Source organism: Helianthus annuus, chromosome 13, assembly GCF_002127325.2.
Source record: "Helianthus annuus cultivar XRQ/B chromosome 13, HanXRQr2.0-SUNRISE, whole genome shotgun sequence".
Classification (NCBI taxonomy): Eukaryota; Viridiplantae; Streptophyta; class Magnoliopsida; order Asterales; family Asteraceae; genus Helianthus; species Helianthus annuus.
Genome location: NC_035445.2, coordinates 147639295 through 147659695, shown reverse-complemented (window position 1 = coordinate 147659695; position 20401 = coordinate 147639295). Strand labels below are relative to the sequence as shown.

The following is a 20401-nucleotide window of genomic DNA, read 5'->3' as shown; positions in this document are numbered from 1 at the left end:
TGACCGAAGGAAACCCTGAGTTTTCTCAACCAAAGATTGTTGAAGAAGTTAAATCTACAGTGAGAAGTGTGGTAAATCAAGTTGTATTACCGGCTGACGTTGCAGGTCCATCTTATCTGGTTGATCTTTCACAAATAGTATGCCAGGCTTGTTAACTTAAGATTTTTTTTACATTTTTTATGCTATTTTACTTTACAAGTATGGTCATTGCATTTGCAGCCGACCGTACCAGCCTCAAATATTCCTAATTTCCAATCGGTTCTAAAGACTAATGTCCTTGGGTTCGACCTTTTCCATTCTCAGTTCAAATAGAAAGCTATAATTAATTTTTGTATAACTTAATGATAGTTCTTATTTTTTTCTCTTGTAGTTTGCTTCCGATGTCTATGAATAAGGCTATTGAAGAACTACTTTCTATCGTTGTAGAGAGGAGTGTTTCTATAGCATCTCAAACAGTAATTGAGCTTGTGTTAAAGGTGTTATTTATGTTTAGTTAGTTCCTTATATGGTAAAGACTTCACATTTTTATAAATATTTATTGAAGTTTTTTTATAGAAATTGACAGGAGTATATTAACGACCCAGATGAGATCTATATCGACAATGTATCAAGTTTGATGGTTGCTTCCCTAGCTGGAAATCTGTCTTCTGTCACCTGCAAGGTTTCGTGTTAAACGTTTAATTATATAATGTTTGGTTATATAATTCTAAAGTTATAAAATAGTAGTTTATTGACTGTGATCCCCCTTTGTTGTAGGAACCACTGCGTGTTTTCATGGCATCTAAGAAACTCCACAAAGGGTATGAATGTTCCAAGTGAATTTCTTGAAGATGGCGTGAAAACACGCAGTGGTTCCTACAACAAAGGGGGATCACAGTAATAAAACTATTTTATAACTTTAGAATTATATAACCATACATTATATAATTAAACATTTAACACCAAGCCTTGCAGGTGACAGACGACAGACTTCCAGCTAGGGAAGCAACCATCAAACTTGATACATTGTCGATATAGATCTCATCCGGGTCATTAATATACTCCTGTCAATTTGTATAAAAATCGTGCAATAAATATTTATAAAAATGTGAATTTTTTACCGTATAAGGAACTAACTAAACATAAATAACACCTTTAACACAAGATCAATTGTTGTTTGAGATGCTATAGAAACACCCCTCTCTACAACGGTAGAAACTAGTTCTTCAATAGCCTTATTCATAGCCATCGGAAGCAAACTGCAAAAGAAAATAATAAGAACTATCATTAAGTTATACAAAAATAAATTATAGCTTTCTATTTGAACTGAGAATGGAGAAGGTCGAACCCAAGGACATGCGTCTTTAGAACCGATTGGAAATCAGGAATATTTCAGGCTGGTACGATCGGCTGCAAATGCAATGACCATACTTGTAAAGTAAAATAGATTAAAAATGTAAAAAAAAGTCTTAAGATAACCAGCCTGGTATACTATTTGTGAAAGATCAACCTGATAAGATGGACCTGCAACGTCAGCTGGTAATACAACTTGATTTACCGCACTTCTCACTGTATATTTAACTTCTTCAACAATCTTTGGTTGAGAAAAATCAGGGTTTCCTTCGGTCATCCTAGACTTATCTTTAAGAAGAGTTGTTTGCTTGACTTCCTTTATATCTACATTTAGATTCTTGAACAATACCTGAAAAGTCAAGCCAACATAAGCATACATATATATAGTAGATACCATTACCATTGCAATTACTATTAATCTTTCAAGTTTTCACACTTCTATTTCAAACGTGAGATTTGCTTTGAGATTTGGCATTGAATAAACTTCAACTAGTAAAACGAGAATAACCATTGTCCAAGGATTTGGCAGTTGATATGCTACACTGCTTTGGCATAATTCCAAAATCTCCAACAATTGAAATGAAAATTAATACCTATAAACTGACGAATTTAGAGAATGAACATAAACCAATTGATGGGGTTCTATACCTTGGAGATAAACGGCTTTTATGCCCACTCTGGTGTCACGAAAAGATATAACAAGATCGATAAATCATACAGATGAAAATAAAACAAAATGTGCCTGGTATAGAGTTATCCAATTTTCTTGTTCCAATTTTGTCTTTTCTTCTTCCATAGCAGCTTCTCTGGCTGCCTGCTCTAACAAATCTTTTTCTCTGTCAGCTTGCAATGAAGCAAGATACTCTTCATTTTTCAGAAAGATGGCGGTTATGTTTTGTGAAATTTAGATGTGTAAATTAGTAACTTTAGGGTGGGTTTACCTGTTGCTCCCTTATGAATCTTTGAGCAGTAAGCGTGGGAGATGGAAAACGAGGGGTCGACCTAGTGTAGGGCCCATTATTCCTACCAACACCATTCCGCCAATAACGATTTCGGGCATATGGTACACGATATCCAGCCCCTTTAGGAACTCCACCAAAAATTGCAGCCTCAAGCATGGCTACCTCAATGTGTTCTTCAGACTTGGTAAAATAAACAACTGTTTTATTTTACAAAACAACATACTTCAGAATTTGGTAAAATTAGCAATTGTATGCGTATAAAGCTAAGTACGGTTCAATCAATTGTTTGCATATAAAGCTAAGTAGTACATGTTTTGTTCACCTCATTAAAGAAAATTGTCCAAGCATTAGTGATAACATTGGTGGTAATTGCAAGAAATTTGAACCCAAAGGTATTTCAGACACTTTCTGCACTTCAAGATACGCCTCAACGACAAATTTACATGTTTTAGAACTCTATAGTCTATACATCCACATCGTGAGTTTTGGCCACATTTGAAAGCATAAAGTGACTTGGAATGTTCTAAATTTAAAATCCTAAACATAATATAATCTTACAGTAACCACTAAGAGATGTATATGTACTTGTACAGCTATAATAACGGGCGGAATATAAAACAGCCGGCATTCTAAAATAGGCGAAAGTACTCTACATCAATACCATACCCTGGAATCAGACTTCACAACGTCTTTATTCAATAAGTAAACATGCTGTCATTCTAAAATAGATACCGAGCACAAAAATGCAATACACTCGGGTCTACAGATCATCTAACCTTCATGATATTGAAATGCGGTAACTCGACGATCAATTATACTTCAAAATCACACACTCAAGTCTAATCAACTAATTCCAGTAGCTTCAACAATCAATCACAGCAAAAAAAAAAAACCACAAGTCTAAACCTGATTAACTAATGTCAGTAGCTCAACGATCAATCAGAATCAAAAATCACAAATCTAAACCTAATCAACTAATGCGAGTAGCTCAACAATCAATCAGAACAAAAAAAACACAAATCTAAACCTGATTAACTAATGCCAGTAGCTCAATGATCAATTAGAATAAAAAAATCACAAATCTAAACCTAATCATTAATTAGAATCAAAAAATCACAAATCTAAACCTAATCAACTAACGCCATTAGCTGAACAATCAATCAGAACAAGAAAAGCACAAATCTAACCCTAATCAACCAATCAAACCACAATAAAACAACAATATCATGATAATCCAGTGGAATTGTTACCAAGTAGTGGAATTATTACGATTATGATGAATTAACGGTGGATTTAATGAGTATAAAGCTCGAATTGGCCTGCAAAGCTCTGTAATGATTGAAGCAGAAGAACATGGAGAGAATGCGAAGGATTTTTAGAGAGAGAAACTATAGAACACGAACACCAAAAGTAAGTGAACGCCTTCGATTCAACAAAAACAAGAAGAAATTGTATAGATAACATACCTTCTTCGTCGCAGTCAAGGACAAAATCGAAACCCTAGTCACCGATGTTGATTTATTTGGAAGGTTTATTGATGGAATTGAAGTCGTATTGTGTACGACGGTGTTGTGATTTAGGGTTGAACGACGCCTGAATCGTTAGATTTTGGGTTTTTACGAGGCGACTGTGTGAACGTGTGAATAGGCATACCGTATATTTGGAGGTGAATGTGATTTTCGGGTAAATTAAGTAGAGTATATTTGCCACCAGTAAAATAAGGTAGCAAATTTGAAGGCATCCCGTGTAAAACTTTTACTTATTTGCTACCTATTTTTTTGGTAACAAAATTTGGTGGCAACTAACTTTTTTGTAGTGGTGGTACATGTACATGTGTATATATATATATATATATATATATATATATATATATATATATATATATAGGAACTGGATCAGGAGAAAACGCTCAAAAGTGTGAGAACGGTGAGAACGCATCCTGGCCCAACACGCGGCGCGGGACATGATCAGGGTCCTAGGGGTTTCTTTGTCTTTTCAATCTTCTTTTATTTTCATAACGCGCTATAACATTTTCTGGCGTCTAAGTTTTTTTGGCGTTAATTGTATTTATTAAACTTTTTGGCGTTAAATTAGTTGTCTTTGTGTCACATAGATAATTTTTTGGCGTTATAGCGTTTTGTGGTCTATTTTTTGCCATTTTGAATAATATTCACTACGAGTCATTAATATTCTCATAACTTAACAATAAGACCAAATGTTTTTATTGTCGTTTAATGAATTCTTTGGCGTTTAATACATTTGACTAGTTGCTTTGCAAACACCCATTCTCACAGTTTTCACACTACTAGCGTTTTGGTGTTTGTAGTTTTTGGCGTTTGTAGTTTTTGGCGTTTTATATAATAATGTATCTTATTTGTAGAGAATTAGATAACAAAACAACAGATAACTTGATAACAAAACAATATAAAATAAAAAAGAAAAAAAATAAAAATGGTAATCTAATTTTTCTTCCGAATCTTCACTGTCATCAGCTCCTTCTTCTTGAATTTGTTTTGGCGTTTTGAACCTTTTGAATACCTTAGCTAGATGCCAACTTTCCTACATAAACCTCGTCTTTTTTAGACGAAACTGCTTAGTGGCATCCTGTTTTTTGGTGTGATATTCTTGTTTGGTGGCATGTCATTAGAGATCAACTCTTGCTTGATGCTACTTGTAATAATGAAGTCCAAAATAGCATTTTACACTTGTGTTGGTCCCTTTATTACATGCTTATATTCATCAAGAACAAAGCTCACATGATGGCATATCACTGTTATCAGTCTCTTTTTCTTGAATATTTGTCCATCTCATTCAGCAAAATATTATTGAGATAACCCTCTCAGAAGAAGAATCCATTCAGTGAAAGCTTTGCCATCCGTGGTTTTTTTAACTAACATTATTTGGCGTTTCAAAGTGAGTGGTTTCTAGAGGATATGGCGTTTGTGTTTTATGGGTGTGATCAATTTCATTATGTATAGACCCCTCTCTTACAGGAGTTTTTTGGCGCGTAGTTTAGGCGGGAATTTTTTATTGTAATAAATGATAGTAATAAAGTAACTTTCTTTTCAGTTATTGTTTTTGTATTTACTGTTTTGATCAGCTTTTATCAGTTTTATAGGTGATAGACGTCCCATCTTCTAAGTTTGACCTTTTTTTAATTGGCGTTATGCAGACCAAGATGACAAAATACAATAACAGAGAAAATAAAATATTAAGCAGGAAAAATATTTTTTGTTATTTTTGCCGTTTTGTAAGGAATAACCTTTTTTAGTATTTTTTTGGCGTTTTGCTAATAAAGAGAGAAATATATCATTTAGTTATCTTAAAAAAAGATTACACATAAGAAAAAAAAAGAAGAAAAAAAATTAAAACCCTTCGTCAAAAGGTACTTTATCCGAAAAGTATGAATCACTTGCGTCATCTTCTTCGTCCTCGGAGTCTTCATCTGGATCTTCATCCATATCATCACCTTCACCTTCATCAGTCTCTTGTTCCTGAAGATTCTGAAGCCTCCACTTGAACATGTCTTGCATTAACTCCAATTTTGAGTCCATTTCTGTGTTGGTACAAGTGGCGTTATGCAATTCTTCCATGAAACCAAGACCCTGCTTTGTCATGATGTTTCTAGCCAATAGACTTCCTGCTCTCTACTATCGTATGTAACGGTCACCATGTCTGTTTCATCATCAAAACGCCATGTTGTCATGACAGTGCCGGCTTCACATCTGCTTTGATTGGTCCAAATTTCCTGGTTAATGCTTTCATAAGCATATGTGTTTCATGGCATTCGTTGTCTAGGGCGATGCCAAGGGATAAAATTCCCCTCTGTATCTCTTCTTCCATCATCAGACACCATCCTTCTGTTGTCAAATCGGATGACGAATCGTCTGATTGCCAGAGTGTATCTCCACGAAATGATTGTTGTCATTTTTGGCGTTTTGGTTAAGTTGGCGTTTTTGGTTAAAGATTTTTTTTTTTTTTTTTTTTTTTTGCAGATGGATAGATTGAAGTGATTATGGAAGCTATGCTTTAACTCGTTCATATAATGAAGTTTTTTGGCGCGTAATTTAGGAGGGAATTTCTTCTAATAAATGTTAATAACTAAAATTCAGTTATTGTGTTGTTTCATCTTCCTGTAATATCCAACGCGTTTTATCACTATTTTTTGGCGTTTTGATTTTTAATGGCATTTTATTTTTTTTTGAATGGTGTGTTATCATTTGATGGCGTTTTGAATATGAGCGGTCAAAGACCATTTTACCCTTAATGAAGCGCGTCCCACATAATAAAATTGATGTTAGTTACGAAAACACCACCGCGCAATCTAGTCCATGGATTGTTTTATCGGACGACCCATAAGCGTTCTCACCGTTCTCACATTTTTCACCGTTTTCTCTAAATCCTGACCCTATATATATATATATATATATATATATATATATATATATGTATATATGGGGAAGGTTCAAATGAAAACCACTAGTTATTGTGAAAACTCGAAAACTAATTAAAAAAAGCCAAAAAAACATACAATTTTTTTTTTTTTTTTTGCAAACCAAAATTCGCAGGTTTTTTAATATAAAAAAAATTGTGTAGTGCACATGTGTATGTGTACTACACATGTGTATTATTACACATGTGCACTACACAAATTTTTTTTTTTTTTGAAAAAAAAGTTTTTTTTATATATAAAAACTAGCGATTTTTATAAAAAAAAATTGTGTCTTTTTTAGGCTTTTTTTAGTTAGTTTTCGAGTTTTCACAATAAAAGTGGTTTTCATTTGAACTATCCCCATATATATATATATATATATATATATATAGGGGTAGGTTAACGTACAAATGCGCTTATCGTACATTACGTACGCTACAATCTCAGCCGTCCGATCATCTTCCCGCATTGAATTCGCATGTTGTTTTTTTGTAACAATTTCGCATGTTGGTTTTTTAACATGTGATTTCATCAAAAATTACACATGCGAAATTGTTACAAAAAACAACATGCTATTTCATCAAAATTATCACATGCGAAATTGAATTAACACATGCGAAATTGTTACAAAAACACAACCTGCTATTTCATCAAAATTATCACATGCGAAATTGAATTACCACATGCGAAATTGTTACAAAAAAACAACCTTCTATTTCATCAAAATATCACATGCGAAATTGAATTAACACATGCGAAATTGTTAAAAAAAACACCTGCTATTTCATCAAATTTATCACATGCGAAATTATTACAAAAAAACAACAACATGCGATTTTCATTGCGAGAAGATGATCGGACGGCTGAGATTGTAGCGTACGTAATGTACGATAAGGGAATTTTTACAGTACCCTTTACCTATATATATATATATATATATATATATATATATAGGGGAAGGTTCTATGCAGAACACTAAATATTGCGAGAACACGCAGAACAAAATGAATCACTCATTTTTTCAATCCTAAAAACCTAAAAAGTAAATGAAAATGTTATAAATGTAAGATTTATTGTTTTTGCACACTAGAATTTAAAACAAAATATGAAAAATCTTCAGTTTTTAAATAACCTACACACATGTAGGTTATGTGTAGGCTAAATTACCTACATGTATGTAGATTAGGTGTAGGGCAAAATATATGATTTTTTATATAAATATAGTACATATATGAAAGTAAGAAACACAAAATTTAAGAAATATGAACCTTAAATCCTAAAATTTAGTGATTTAGAGTTGTTCTTTTTGTTCTCGCAATAATTAGTGTTCTGTAATGATCCTTATCCTATATATATATATATATATATATATATATATATATATATATATATATATATATATATATATATATATATATATATATATATATATATATATACTGTGTAATAATAGGATGTTGGCGAAAAAGGTCGTTTTTCTACATACCCAAACTTGATGTTAATGAACTTATAAACACCTTCTGAATAGAGAGAATTAACACCTTGTTCAGACTCAAGTATTAACGGAGCACATGCAGAGTGAACGGATTATGCGCACTCTGCACAATGATAGAACCACTTTCCAGGATTGTGGTCCTCAATCGGTGCTTAGCTCAGTTGCAGGGGGTGCTTGTCAAACTTATGCATAATTGTTTTAGGCAATTGCAAAGCACATCGGCAGTCCAAATAGAAATTGTAGGGCATTACATTTAAAATAAGTCTCACGTTCACCCAGGGGCGGACCTACCCACAGTCGTGGGTGGGCGGGCGCACCCCTTGGAAATAAAAATTTAGTGTATATTTTAGTCAAAAAACCTGACCGCACCCCTTGAAAATATGGTTGAACGCCTCATCTGCACCCCCAGCAAATAATTCTTGGGTCCGCCATTGCGTTCACCAATAGTTACACGACATGCGCGACAATCCTTGTTAGGTACACCAATATGGCTTGATTCTATTCTTGTAAGTAAGGTGACCCACGTGTGCTTCATGGGTGATTTCTTTAGGCATAAATGCACAACTAACATCAGTGAAATCCTGCATTTGGCTCCAGAACCTGTATACAATAATCGACTATGCCAAAGTGTATGTTCTGGGTGAGCTGAATGGCGTCTTAGCTTTTCGGGTAGCCAGGTGCACCAATCGTGGGGAACAAAGTCATCATCTGTGGGGCATTTGTAAAATGGCGTTTTTGTAACCGGTCTTGAACATGCATTGCATAATAGTTTAATCCTCTTCATTGGATCGGGACGAGAAGTGATTTTATATTTATTTATTTATTTCGTCATGTATTAGGACTAACGAATCGTCAAGTAGAAAACAATATATCTAACTTGCTCACATCTCGTCTTTAAGTTGATGTGATAAGACGTGTGATTCATCATCGATTAGCAAGTGAAGAAGGTCAGAATGATCAATATCTTTAAAACTCTTTTTTGTTTTTCCTAAGCCTGATACATAGAAATTTAATAAACTCTGATCACACTATATAAACTAGATTGCGGATATTGAAAAGGCTCACACTAGCTTGTGTGATTTTTTTACCGACATGAGTAATTAGTTTTGATGAACTAGATTTAGTTTAGATGACTCATTTCTCTTTGCAAATATTTACAATTTACACATGTTTAAGTTTTAGATTGTAAACATTAACTTTTTTATGGAGACGTGAAGAGTCTTAGATTGTGGCATACCCTGTATGAAAAAAAAAACTAAAAAAAAGAACCCCCACATCATCACTATATTTAGAAATTTACCCATTTATATAAAAAAAAGTCATTAACGTAGTGACATGTATACATGCGTATGTTTCGAGATTTATCGGGTAAGAGACAAACATAAGAGCCTCTATCCTTTTCGTTGCACAATTAGGAATGGCAATGGGCAGGGTATTGGTAATCCCAGGCCCGTACCCGGTTGTAATTATTTGTCCCATACCCGGCCCGTTACCCGGGTATTTTTCGGGTAATTACCCGTCGGGGAACCGGGCATACCCGTAGGTAACGGGTATACCCGTTAATTTCTTAAAAATATATACCCATTGGGACAAATGCGCATTTTTTACTTTGATGTTTATATAATTTACTATCTTAACGACTATAACAAATGAGAATATGATTAATAACTTACATATCATATTCTGACCACATATACTAAACTAAATTAAAATGATTACTTAATTCAGTAATTGTATCAGGACCACCTAATTGCATAAAACATCCACATAATAAAGGGTGATAGCTTTCATATCCAATATACATGCGAAAAAATAACTTATATGTTCACTAAACATTTGTCAAATACATAGCCACATATGACTATAGAGAAGATAATAAGTACATGTACTAAGTTTTATATATGGAAATCTATAATATGATACTTTCGGTTACTATTCGGGTAAATGGGCCGGGTATCGGGCGGGTATCACTAAATCCCATACCCGTACCCATACCCGAATTTTTTCTATCTTTAAGCCCGTACCCGGCCCATACCCATTGGGCTTCGGGTATACCCGGCCCGTATGTTTCGGGTTCCGGGTATACCCGTCGGGCTTGGGCTTTTTTGCCATCCCTATGCACAATCTGGGTGAACATAGTACATGCACCTACTGCACTTGTAAATCAAATGTTCATCTTCTAATTCCAGACCACAAATCCTACATTCGCAATCATATAGTTGATCCAAAACCGAATATGAAAGGGTGAGCAAGTGACGGTGGCTAAAGTGTTGAGTTTGAAGTGATAACTTCAGGGGAAGTGAAAGACAATTAGTATTATTATGAAGTTAAAACAAGTGGTGCAATGATAGAAATGCCCTTCGTGTTTCTTCCCACATACAAAACACTTACTCAAAATAGGTTCCACACTAAAAGAGATTAATGGGTGTGGATGGCTAGCGTGATGGATGGTATGTTGCAAGCCCAGTGACAGATCTTGAACTAAATTGGGGAGGGGGGGGGGGGGTGGGGTTCCCCTGGCCCTAACTAAGATCCTCACTTGGTTGAGCGTTCATGAGCCATTTGTTGAAAAGTTTGATTTTGATCTTTTATGTAATAAACGAGGAACGAACAACAACCCATCACCTAAATCTAATTTTAGAACTAAGGCTTTGGTAAAATTGCCAAAAAGAATTGAACAAATGAACAAGACATTCATTTTCTTCATTGACGTCGTTTAATTTATGTTTTTTGAGAAAATAGATGAACGAACATAATGAACACGAGCACAAATACAAAAGCATTCATTTTCTTAACAAACGAACATGAATATGAAAATTCGCCCTTACCAATGTTTATGTATGCTCGCTTGTTCTGTTGAATTTAAACAGACGAACATGAACAAGCTTCGTTCATACTCGTTCGGATCATTTACTAACTACTTATAGAATTTGACCTGTTAGTAACCGTAATTTCTATTATTAATATTCTGTATTTTAAGAACTATCTTTAAAATTTGTATCGTTGTGTTAAAAAAAAAGACATATATGAAAGATGTGGGCTAAATGAGTGAACTGATTATTCAGGTCTAAAAAAATTGTAGGAAGTTATATTGAACTCCTAATTATCAAACATTTTTTCTAGATTATATTAAAAATACATACGCATAGGGCCCGAAAAAAATATTCTTGTAAGAAGAAAACTAAATTAATCTAGGCCCTATATTTTTTTGATCAATTGTTGTGAATCAAGATATTATTGTTGTCTACTTTCAATTAATGTTTTAATTAATAATGGTAATAGACAATTGGATGTATAACACTATTAAATATTAAAAAGGGTTAGTCCAATCTCATTAATGCCACCGTAATTTTCTCCTTCACCATTATTAATGTGTTGGGTCCTACACCAATTTTATAAGGAGTGACTAAATTATTTAAAGTATTGTGTCCTACACATATATTATTATATGTCGGAAAATTATTTAAAAGTGTTGGCAATCTGCACATTTTGTACCGTACACCAAAACATTGTTTTCTTGGTGTAGGAAACGTTGTTATTATGGTGTAGAAAACGTTGAATATTTAGGAGCATGTGCATGATTGTTTTATTGTGTAAGTTGCACAACTATTTTGTATGATAGACTTATTAAATGATTAAGGTTTATTAATTTAAATAGCAAATATAATGGGTAGACTAGTTAAATGATTGGTTTAAATTACCTTATTACCCTTTTATTCTTTTTATTCTTAATTTGTGATTCTTTTCATTTGAACTTTCCACTATACGCATAAGCTCAAAGTTTTTGAAAGCTCAGTATTAAACGTACATATTCTGATATTCATATAACTAAAGCTTGTATACATATTCTGATATTCATATTCTTTTCATTTGAACTCCCTCTCGTTCATGTATCGAAAAAAAAAAAAGCAAGCATGGCATATGTTCAAAAGAAGAAAAACTGACATTTGTTCAAAAGAAAAAAAAAGGTAAACAAAGTACATGTTCAGTATTACACGAGGTTTTGTAAATAATCTATGTTACAAATTATCCACACTCCGTAATTCATGAACCTGTCTGTCTTCAAACAATGAGGATGTTACACCCTCGAAAATCATGAAACACATACCGAAAAGAAAGTTGCTAAGCATAGTCTTCAGAGGCCGGAAGAGTCTGGTATGATCCAATGAAGACATCACCAAAGATTAACCCAGCTAGCCCACCACCAATCAACGGGCCGACCCAGTAAATCCAGTTTTGGGAGAAGTCTCCACTAACCACAGCAGGTCCAAATGATCGAGCTGGATTCATTGATCCACCACTAAAAGGCCCGGCAGCCAAAATGTTGGCTCCAACAATGAACCCAATTGCCATTGGTGCAATGGTTCCGAGTGAGCCCTTTTTAGGGTCAACTGCGGTTGCATAAACTGTATAGACTAGAGCAAAAGTAATGATGATCTCCATCACGACTCCTTGAACACCATTCATGCCATCTGCAACTCCATGTGTTGGGACAGCCTATAATAAAATATCAAATATTATATAAGCATCAATCTATATGTTCGTGTTTGCACATTTAGTTTTTAATAAAATGGCACTCGGGTATGGTTATCTTATACAATTTAAACAACTTATAAACGTCAATGAACCGTGTGTTTGATGATAAAATGCTTACTAAGCCACCGGTGACAAATTGGAGGAGAAAGCAGGCAACAATGGAACCAAGACATTGGGCAATCCAGTAAAATAGGCCGGTTATGATGGTGATATTACCGCCAATAGCCAATCCAAAAGTGACAGCTGGATTCAGATGACCACCTGAGATGTTGGCTGCCATGGAGACCCCAACGAAGAGTGCTAGCGCATGGGCTATTGCTATTGCGACTAGACCAGCCGGATCTAGTGCTGCATCTGTAGTGAGCTTACCTGCATTTTTTATGGTCTCTCTCATATATAAATCATGGATAGATGTAAAGTTGTAAACCAAGTACATTGTACACCAAAAATGAGTAAAATTGCATGGTATATTTCATTAGCTAAAAAAATAATAATAAAACACGCGCGTAGTTAACAAAAGATTTTACCATAAGTATATATTTATAATAAAATTTAGTTTATATCAAATGTAAATCAAGTGTGTAAATAACAATCAAATGATCATCATACTGATAAACCGAGAGGGTATACATGATATACGTCAAGCTCAACTTAGAACCGTTAAGGCTATTACTCAACCAGGATGGCTTATATATGTGATGCTCGATTTAACCCCGTGAAATTAGTTTATATACGCTTTTTTCAATTTTCTTTAAGTGTAATATAGATTTGTGTGTACAAACATATAAAGTAGTTTCATAAAACCCAAAAACTCAACAACAAAACTTAAACATGATCTCGTATAAGCAAAACCAACATACCATATGCAATTGCTGACCCGACACCCGCAAATACAAAGAGAAGGGTGGCAATGAATTCGGCTAAGTAAGACTTGATCGAACCGGCACTTAAAGAGTCACCAATGCTACCAATTGCCAACTTCACCATTTTTGTAATGCTTTAGATAGAACACTAGATGTCAAAAAGGAAATTGTGATTTGTGTATGCTGTTAACAAAGCCTTATATACTACATGATTTCAAATTTAAAAATGGTTATATTATTTACTTTTTTAAGTGGGATGATATAATGTGTGGCTAGGATGGTCCCAATGTCTATAAAATTTGTGCTGGCACCGACCGTGGGTCCAAGATGGCTAATTCCTGACCGTTGATTGGACTATTAGTGCCAAACCACCGGCCTTCGTTTGAATATTTTATTTTTCAAAACCAACTTATAATTAGGAACCGAGTAAAACAAATAAATTATCATGTATATTCATATTAATATAATTATTATTCTTGATGTATATTCATATTAAGAGGTCGATTATTGAACAAATTTCCTTAACGTAAGATACGTACAAGATGCAGTATCAATATGTGATTTTGTTGCATATGCGATTTTGGTTTTTTTCAGCAACATGCGATTTCTTTTCTGGGGTTATAACATGCGAACTTGCAATAGCATACGTTTCGTACATTAAGCCTTTTTGTACGATACACTTTTTCTTAATGTTAATATAATTATTTTTCTTGCCTTTTTTGCTTTATCTACTTTTTTTATTTTTGATCCTTATATTTTATACAAATTTTGTTGTTTTTTAGTAATATTACAATACGATTATTAGTATTAATATCCATTTAATCAATTATCCATTTTTATCAGTATTAATATTAACTTTTTAAGGAATATAATAATGATGTGGGGCTTCAAATAATTGAGTGCACGAATCATGTTCATTTTAAAATCAGCATAAAACGAAAAGCATAATAGGTTTATATAATTTGATAAATCACTCTATGCTGCATGTTTATTTAAAAAAATGGTGCAAGTAATAATGGATTAGTTGTCAAGTTCCAAGTTAAGCATATGTCAACAAAGATGAGTTGTATTTGAACATAATCTTTTAAAAATCAGAGTGGCAATAAATTTTAGAAGTTCATTGGTTCAACCACTTGGTTTGATTTTTAAAATTGGTTAGCCAGCATAGGCGATTGAGGCTTTGACTCAGTGGTAGAGAAAAAACCTTCTATGTGTTTGAATAAGAGGAGGTTAATTTATGTGGAGTGCAACATTTAGCTATTAAAAAAAAAGTTAGCCAGCAAAAGGAAGAAACAAACATCGGTGGTTTCCACTGGATTAGTTTCGCTATCGTTTTCATTTGTATGTTCAAAATGAACTGGTTTATTTTTTTTGGTCCATACTTATGGTTTCGTGTGGGATTTCTTGTCTAGTTTTCGAAGCATTGTTTGGAAGGATTTAGAGATATTGTATGCAATGACGTGAGTGATTGCACGATTTCAATGATCGCGATGAATTAAGTAATCATCGAATTTTATATTCAATAAAGTGGTGAAATAGTATAATATTTACATACTTACTGTTACACCTAGTCTAAATCCATATGTGTCATGAAAATAAGAGATGTTGGACTCATAAGAATTCTGACCTAGAACACAACCAGCTCGTTTTGGGCATATTGATCGTGGATGAGGGGATAAGTTGCACAGTTAAGTGTGCTTGGGTAGTAGAAATCTCAAGACGGGGGGACCAAAAACAAATACGGGATCTCATTGTCGGCTAGATGAGCAATATCAGTTGCCATGAGGTCCATGTAGAGGTCTTGATCTGAAAAATCAAAAACACTTTGGATTTTGGATGTCTTCGTTCGGGAAACCATAACATATATATGAGCTTCTCGTGATGAAAATGAATGTTGATGCAACAAACACGGGACCAAGGATGGTAGCTGGACTGGTCAGGCAAAAGGGCTGAAAGGTTTGATTTTGCCTAACGCAGGTCGCGGGGTCCCTCCACGTTTGCAAAACGTGGAAGGAGGTTCACTAGTATATTTGAGTTATTTGCTTTGAAGTTCTTTCTCCAAGATTGACTCGGATCAAGAAAAGAAAGCAAATAGAATGAATGAGGTGAATCTGATGAAGAGTTATTTGGAAGTGACAAGAACTCTTCAAATGACAAGAGATTAAGGAATCTCTCTGCTTTTCGGAATGTCCTTGAAGTGTTATTGAGCTGTCTTCTTATAGTGGAAGACACTTCTCGAAATGGTATGGACTATACTAGTGAGACCTGTTTGCTTATGGAGGGTTTCCCCTTTTGGGGTTCAAGGCTTTGGACCCCTGGTTAATAGGGTGTGCCTGTACAGACCTGCTCTGACTTTGTGAGTTGGTGAGCGTGAGTTGGTGAGATGAGTTGGTGGACATGACTAGTTACTGTTCCTCGATTCACTCATTATGCAGCTTTTCATCCGATGAACCTTTCAACCTTTTAAGCTCTTTGCATATTAATGGTTTTATTTGTCTTTGGGCTACCCCCGTCGTCAGCCCCCCAAGTCAGAGGTTTTTGGGGTATTAGGCTCAAAGACTTCTGACTTTTATGCATGTCTTTTAAAGGCTTCAAGGGTTCGTTGTTTGGAGGCTTGAAGGGTTTGAGGCGGTTACTTTTTTGAATTTTGAAATTTAATCGATTTGACAGTTGATTGGACATGTGTCAGGCGGCGGATTGGCAGAGATTTTTATTTTTATCTTTAATACCCTTACTTTACTCTTATATTCATTTTTACAATTACAAAACTTCATCATTTTCCCTTCAATCATTCACAGTTTTTCCTCCCTCAGGTTAGTTTTCTTCTCCGTTTTCATTTTTACTTTTTTCGATCATGGGTGCCCTTAAGGATTTAGCGAGGTCATTTTCTCGGTTGACACAAGAGGAGGTAGACCTGTTTTGCCTTGAATATGGTATCGATAAACAGTTTAATCCGACCGCCCCTGCTTGCGATGCTTCCGTTGACAAACCGATTCCTGGTTTTATTGCTTTGTATTGTCGGCATTTTGAGTGGTCTAATCTTCGTTACCCTTTTTCGTTTTTTGTTCTAAATTTGCTTGAATATTATCGAGTGTCTTTTGGGCAAGTACATCCGAAAGGAATGGCTAGGGTTTTGCACTTTGAAGTGCTGTGTCGTGCTTTAGGTTATGATCCTTCATTGTTGCTCTTTCGGAGGTTCTTCCGGTTAGCCAAAAATGGTGACTGGTTTACTTTTGAGAACACAAAGGTTGATACTTGTCTTGTTTCATCCATGGTTACAACCCTTGGATCATGGAAGAATACGTTTTTCTGGGTTTCTGAATCCATTATTCCTTTCAAAATGGTGTGGAGGCATCCGGATGCTGTTCTCAACGATCCGGAGCCTTCCGAGTCTGAATTGAATGATGCCTTTCTTTCAGCCATTCGGGGGTGCCCTTCGAGGGTTCGCCCTTTTCCCGAACATTTGTTAGTGCTTTTAGGGGTTAGTAATATTTGGGCAAAAGTTGATCGGGATCCGGTGTTGATGAGAAATGGCCTTGGTATGCATTTTTTCCCTTATACCTTTTCATCTTACTTTGTTTGTGACTTATTTTCTTTATTTGTTTTTTGGCAGTTATGTCTGCTTTGGACTTCATCAAGAGTGACGATACGTCCGATGTGGTTTTTGAAGATGCTCCGACTGTTCCGGGTGAAAATGTTGTTGTGAGGACCTCTGAGCAGAGGTTTGAGGGTTCAGGTTATGTCAGTGTTGCAAATGCGAAGGGTTTTACCAAGTCCAATGTTCCCAAGCCTTCAACTCGCCGGTTATCTCGTCGTTTACTGAAAGCTGCTCCTCAATCCACTTCCACTGAGCCAGTGGATTTGAGTGATGATATCGAGGCTTCTGAGGATCAGGCTGAAGTGGAGGTTGAGAAGGAGAAGGAATTAGTTGTGCGTGGTAAGAAGGTTCGAGGGAAGAAGGGTGTTGCTACCCCTGTTCAAGAATCGTCGAGCAGAGACGTTGAAGGGTTGAACCCTGAGGGCACTTATGTGCCTACTTGGTTGGTTAAGAATGATGACACTTTTAAGGATGCTGCTGTTTGTGAAGATGCTCTTAGTCATCTTGCTCCTCCTTCCGTTCGTGAAGCTATTGCTGAGATGGATGATGACACTATGTTATCTCGCATGGTTTTAACTACTTGCAACCTTGCAGCCATGCTTCCCCAAGGGATTACACGCTTTCGCCAAAGGATGCGGGAGTATGAGGATTTTTCTAAAAAGAAAGACAAAATGAAATCCTCCCTTGCATCGATGAAGAAGGAAGTGGCTGGGTTTGCAGAGAAGGAGGCAGCTTGGAAGAAGGAGATTGAGGATCTGAAGAAGATGCATGCCATTGAGATGGGTGACCTGAGGAAAAGTTTTGAAGCAAATTTGTTGAAATTGAAGGCTGACCGAGAGGCCTTATCTGTCCAGCAGAAGGCTTTTCGTGAAGAAAAGGAGGGGTTGAAGGCTTCCGTTGGTCAGGTGACTGCGGATAATCAGTGGTTGATCGAGCATGGGTTTCAGCAGATTGTGACTTATCTTTTGCACTCTAAGGAATTTAACTCTGCCCTTGGTGATGTTTACACAAAGCTGCTGAACCTGGGGAAGCATCAAGGCCTTACTGCTGGCTATAAACTTCATGAATCTGGGCAACCTTTGGAGAAATCACCCATGTTTCGCCCTGAGGCTTCTGATGTCTTCAAGGCTTCTGTTGAGCAGATGGAGAGGCTAACCTACCCCTTTATTCATGAGGTATCCTCTTGTTTTGGTAAGCCTTTGTCTGTTTTACAGGGGTTGAAGCCTGAGGGGTTAAATGAGAAGGTTTGTGCTGAGGTTTTGGGTTCCTTGTCAAAGAAGAGGTCTTACTCCGGGGACAGTGATGATACCCTTTCGAGTCTGCCTGAAACCTCGAAAGATGCTAGTTTGGAAACCTCTGCAGTTGGTGGTGAAGAAGTTGTGAAGGTGAAGAAGACAAAGAAAGCTAAAAAGTCTAAGGGTGAAGGTTCCAAGCCCTCTGATAACTGACATTTATTCGTAGCTTTCTTAGCAAACATTTTATGTTTTGTAATGTTTTAAACAATGTTTAGGTTTTGGGGACCCTTAAGGTTCCCATGGTTGGTTGGTTGGGCCTATATGGCTGTTGAACATTAGTTTTATTTGCAAGTCACTAGGGCTTGCTTTAACTGTCTTATGAAGGTCTTTTATGGCCTTTCTAACTTATGACATGATGTTTGTCGTTGATGTTTTTGTTGGTTCCATTTGCTTGGTTTTGTTTTGTGGGGTTTCAACCCTTCAGGCTTTTTGTACAGTTGCTGGTGGGTTGAAGCCTTTAACCTTTCAAGCTCGGTACCTGTTGGTTGATCTTTGGGTAGCTTCTGATTTGGTTTGTATGTTTGGTTGATAGGCTTGTTTGTTTTTATTTTCTTGCCTTGTCTTTGTTTACTTTGTCTTTATGTTTTTACACTTTAAAGGGTTCAGTGCTGCAGTCACTTTGCCTTAGTGTTTATCATCAAGACGTAGTATCTATCCTTTTCTTTTATTTCGTTGTGATTTGTTTGGTTTCGTAAGTCTGATTATTGGGTACATTTTTTAGACTTAAGGAACGATTGGTGTAGGCTGTTCAAACCTGTCTATGAGACACTATGGTTTTTCTTTGATAAGTCTCATGGAGTTGTATTGATTTAGGAACTCACCCCTTATATAGGTCCATTCAACCCTTGAACCTATTGAGCGATATGGCCTGGGAGCTCATCCCCTTACATGGCCCTTGCCATGGAGTTTTTTGCTAGGTTCTCAACCTGATATTAGGATAGAAAGACAAGTTTGATAAAGTAACTTCATTCATTCAAGCAACATTTGCTTTTACAAAAGGTTTTTTGTTTTGCCACAAACCAAACTTTCTAAACATAGAATTTTCTTAAAGTTTTTCCGTTCCAGTGCCTTGGGAGCCTCTTGCCTTCTAGATCTCCCAGCTTGTAGGATCCACCCTTGTGTGCTTCGAGGATGGTGTATGGCCCCTCCCATTTTGGGCCTAATTTTCCTTGGTTTTCCTTTTTGCTGGCCTCATTGTTTCTGAGAACTAGGTCTCCTGGCTTGAATCGTTCGTTCTTGACCTTTTTGTTGTAATATGCTTCCATCTTTTGCTTGTATTTGGCCTCTTGTATTGCTGCTTGATCCCGGGCCTCTTCTAAGAGTTGTAAGTTCAACATGGTCTCTTGTGTGTTTACCTCGGGATCCATGTTGACAATTCGTTGGGTTACAACTCCTATTTCAGCGGGGATTACGGCTTCGGATCCGAATACCAAGCTATAAGGTGTTTTTCTGTGACTTGCTTTTTCTGTTGTTCTGATTGCCCATAAAACGCTAGGCAATTCTTCCAGCCAATTACTTTCATATCTCCCCAATCTTGTCTTGATGCCTTCCACTATGCTTCTGTTGGTCCTTTCAACCTGACCGTTTGATTGCGGGTAAGCCACTGAGCTGAAGATTTGGTTGATCCTGTACTCTTTGCACCAAAGGCTGAAGGGTTTCTCAGCGAATTGTTTCCCATTATCGGTCACAATTACCCCTGGCAGCCCATAGCGGCATATGATGTTCTCCCATACAAAGTCTATGATTTGCTTTCCTGTGATTTTGGCAAGGGGTTTGACCTCTGGCCATTTGCTGAAGTAATCAATTGCTACCAACAGGAATTTTACTCCCCCTTTGCTTGGCGGGAATGGTCCAACTATGTCCATTCCCCATTTATGGAATGGCCATG

The 20401-nt window shown here is 36.0% G+C and overlaps 1 protein-coding gene and 1 long non-coding RNA gene across 2 annotated transcripts; both read right to left on the bottom strand.

Annotated features, from left to right (window-relative positions):
* Positions 1–1180: 1180 nt before the first annotated feature.
* On the bottom strand, positions 1181–1503 carry LOC118485481. Its single transcript, XR_004876267.1, has 3 exons — positions 1490–1503; positions 1328–1389; positions 1181–1238 (listed from the first exon to the last, which is right to left on the bottom strand). It is a non-coding gene; the product is annotated as an uncharacterized LOC118485481 (long non-coding RNA).
* Positions 1504–12123: 10620 nt separating this feature from the next.
* On the bottom strand, positions 12124–13786 carry LOC110899653 (probable aquaporin TIP-type RB7-5A). Its single transcript, XM_022146543.2, has 3 exons — positions 13618–13786; positions 12876–13126; positions 12124–12718 (listed from the first exon to the last, which is right to left on the bottom strand). The coding sequence occupies exons 1-3, from the start codon at positions 13742–13744 to the stop codon at positions 12344–12346; spliced, it is 753 nt and encodes a 250-aa protein (XP_022002235.1). The 5' UTR covers positions 13745–13786; the 3' UTR covers positions 12124–12343.
* Positions 13787–20401: the final 6615 nt, after the last annotated feature.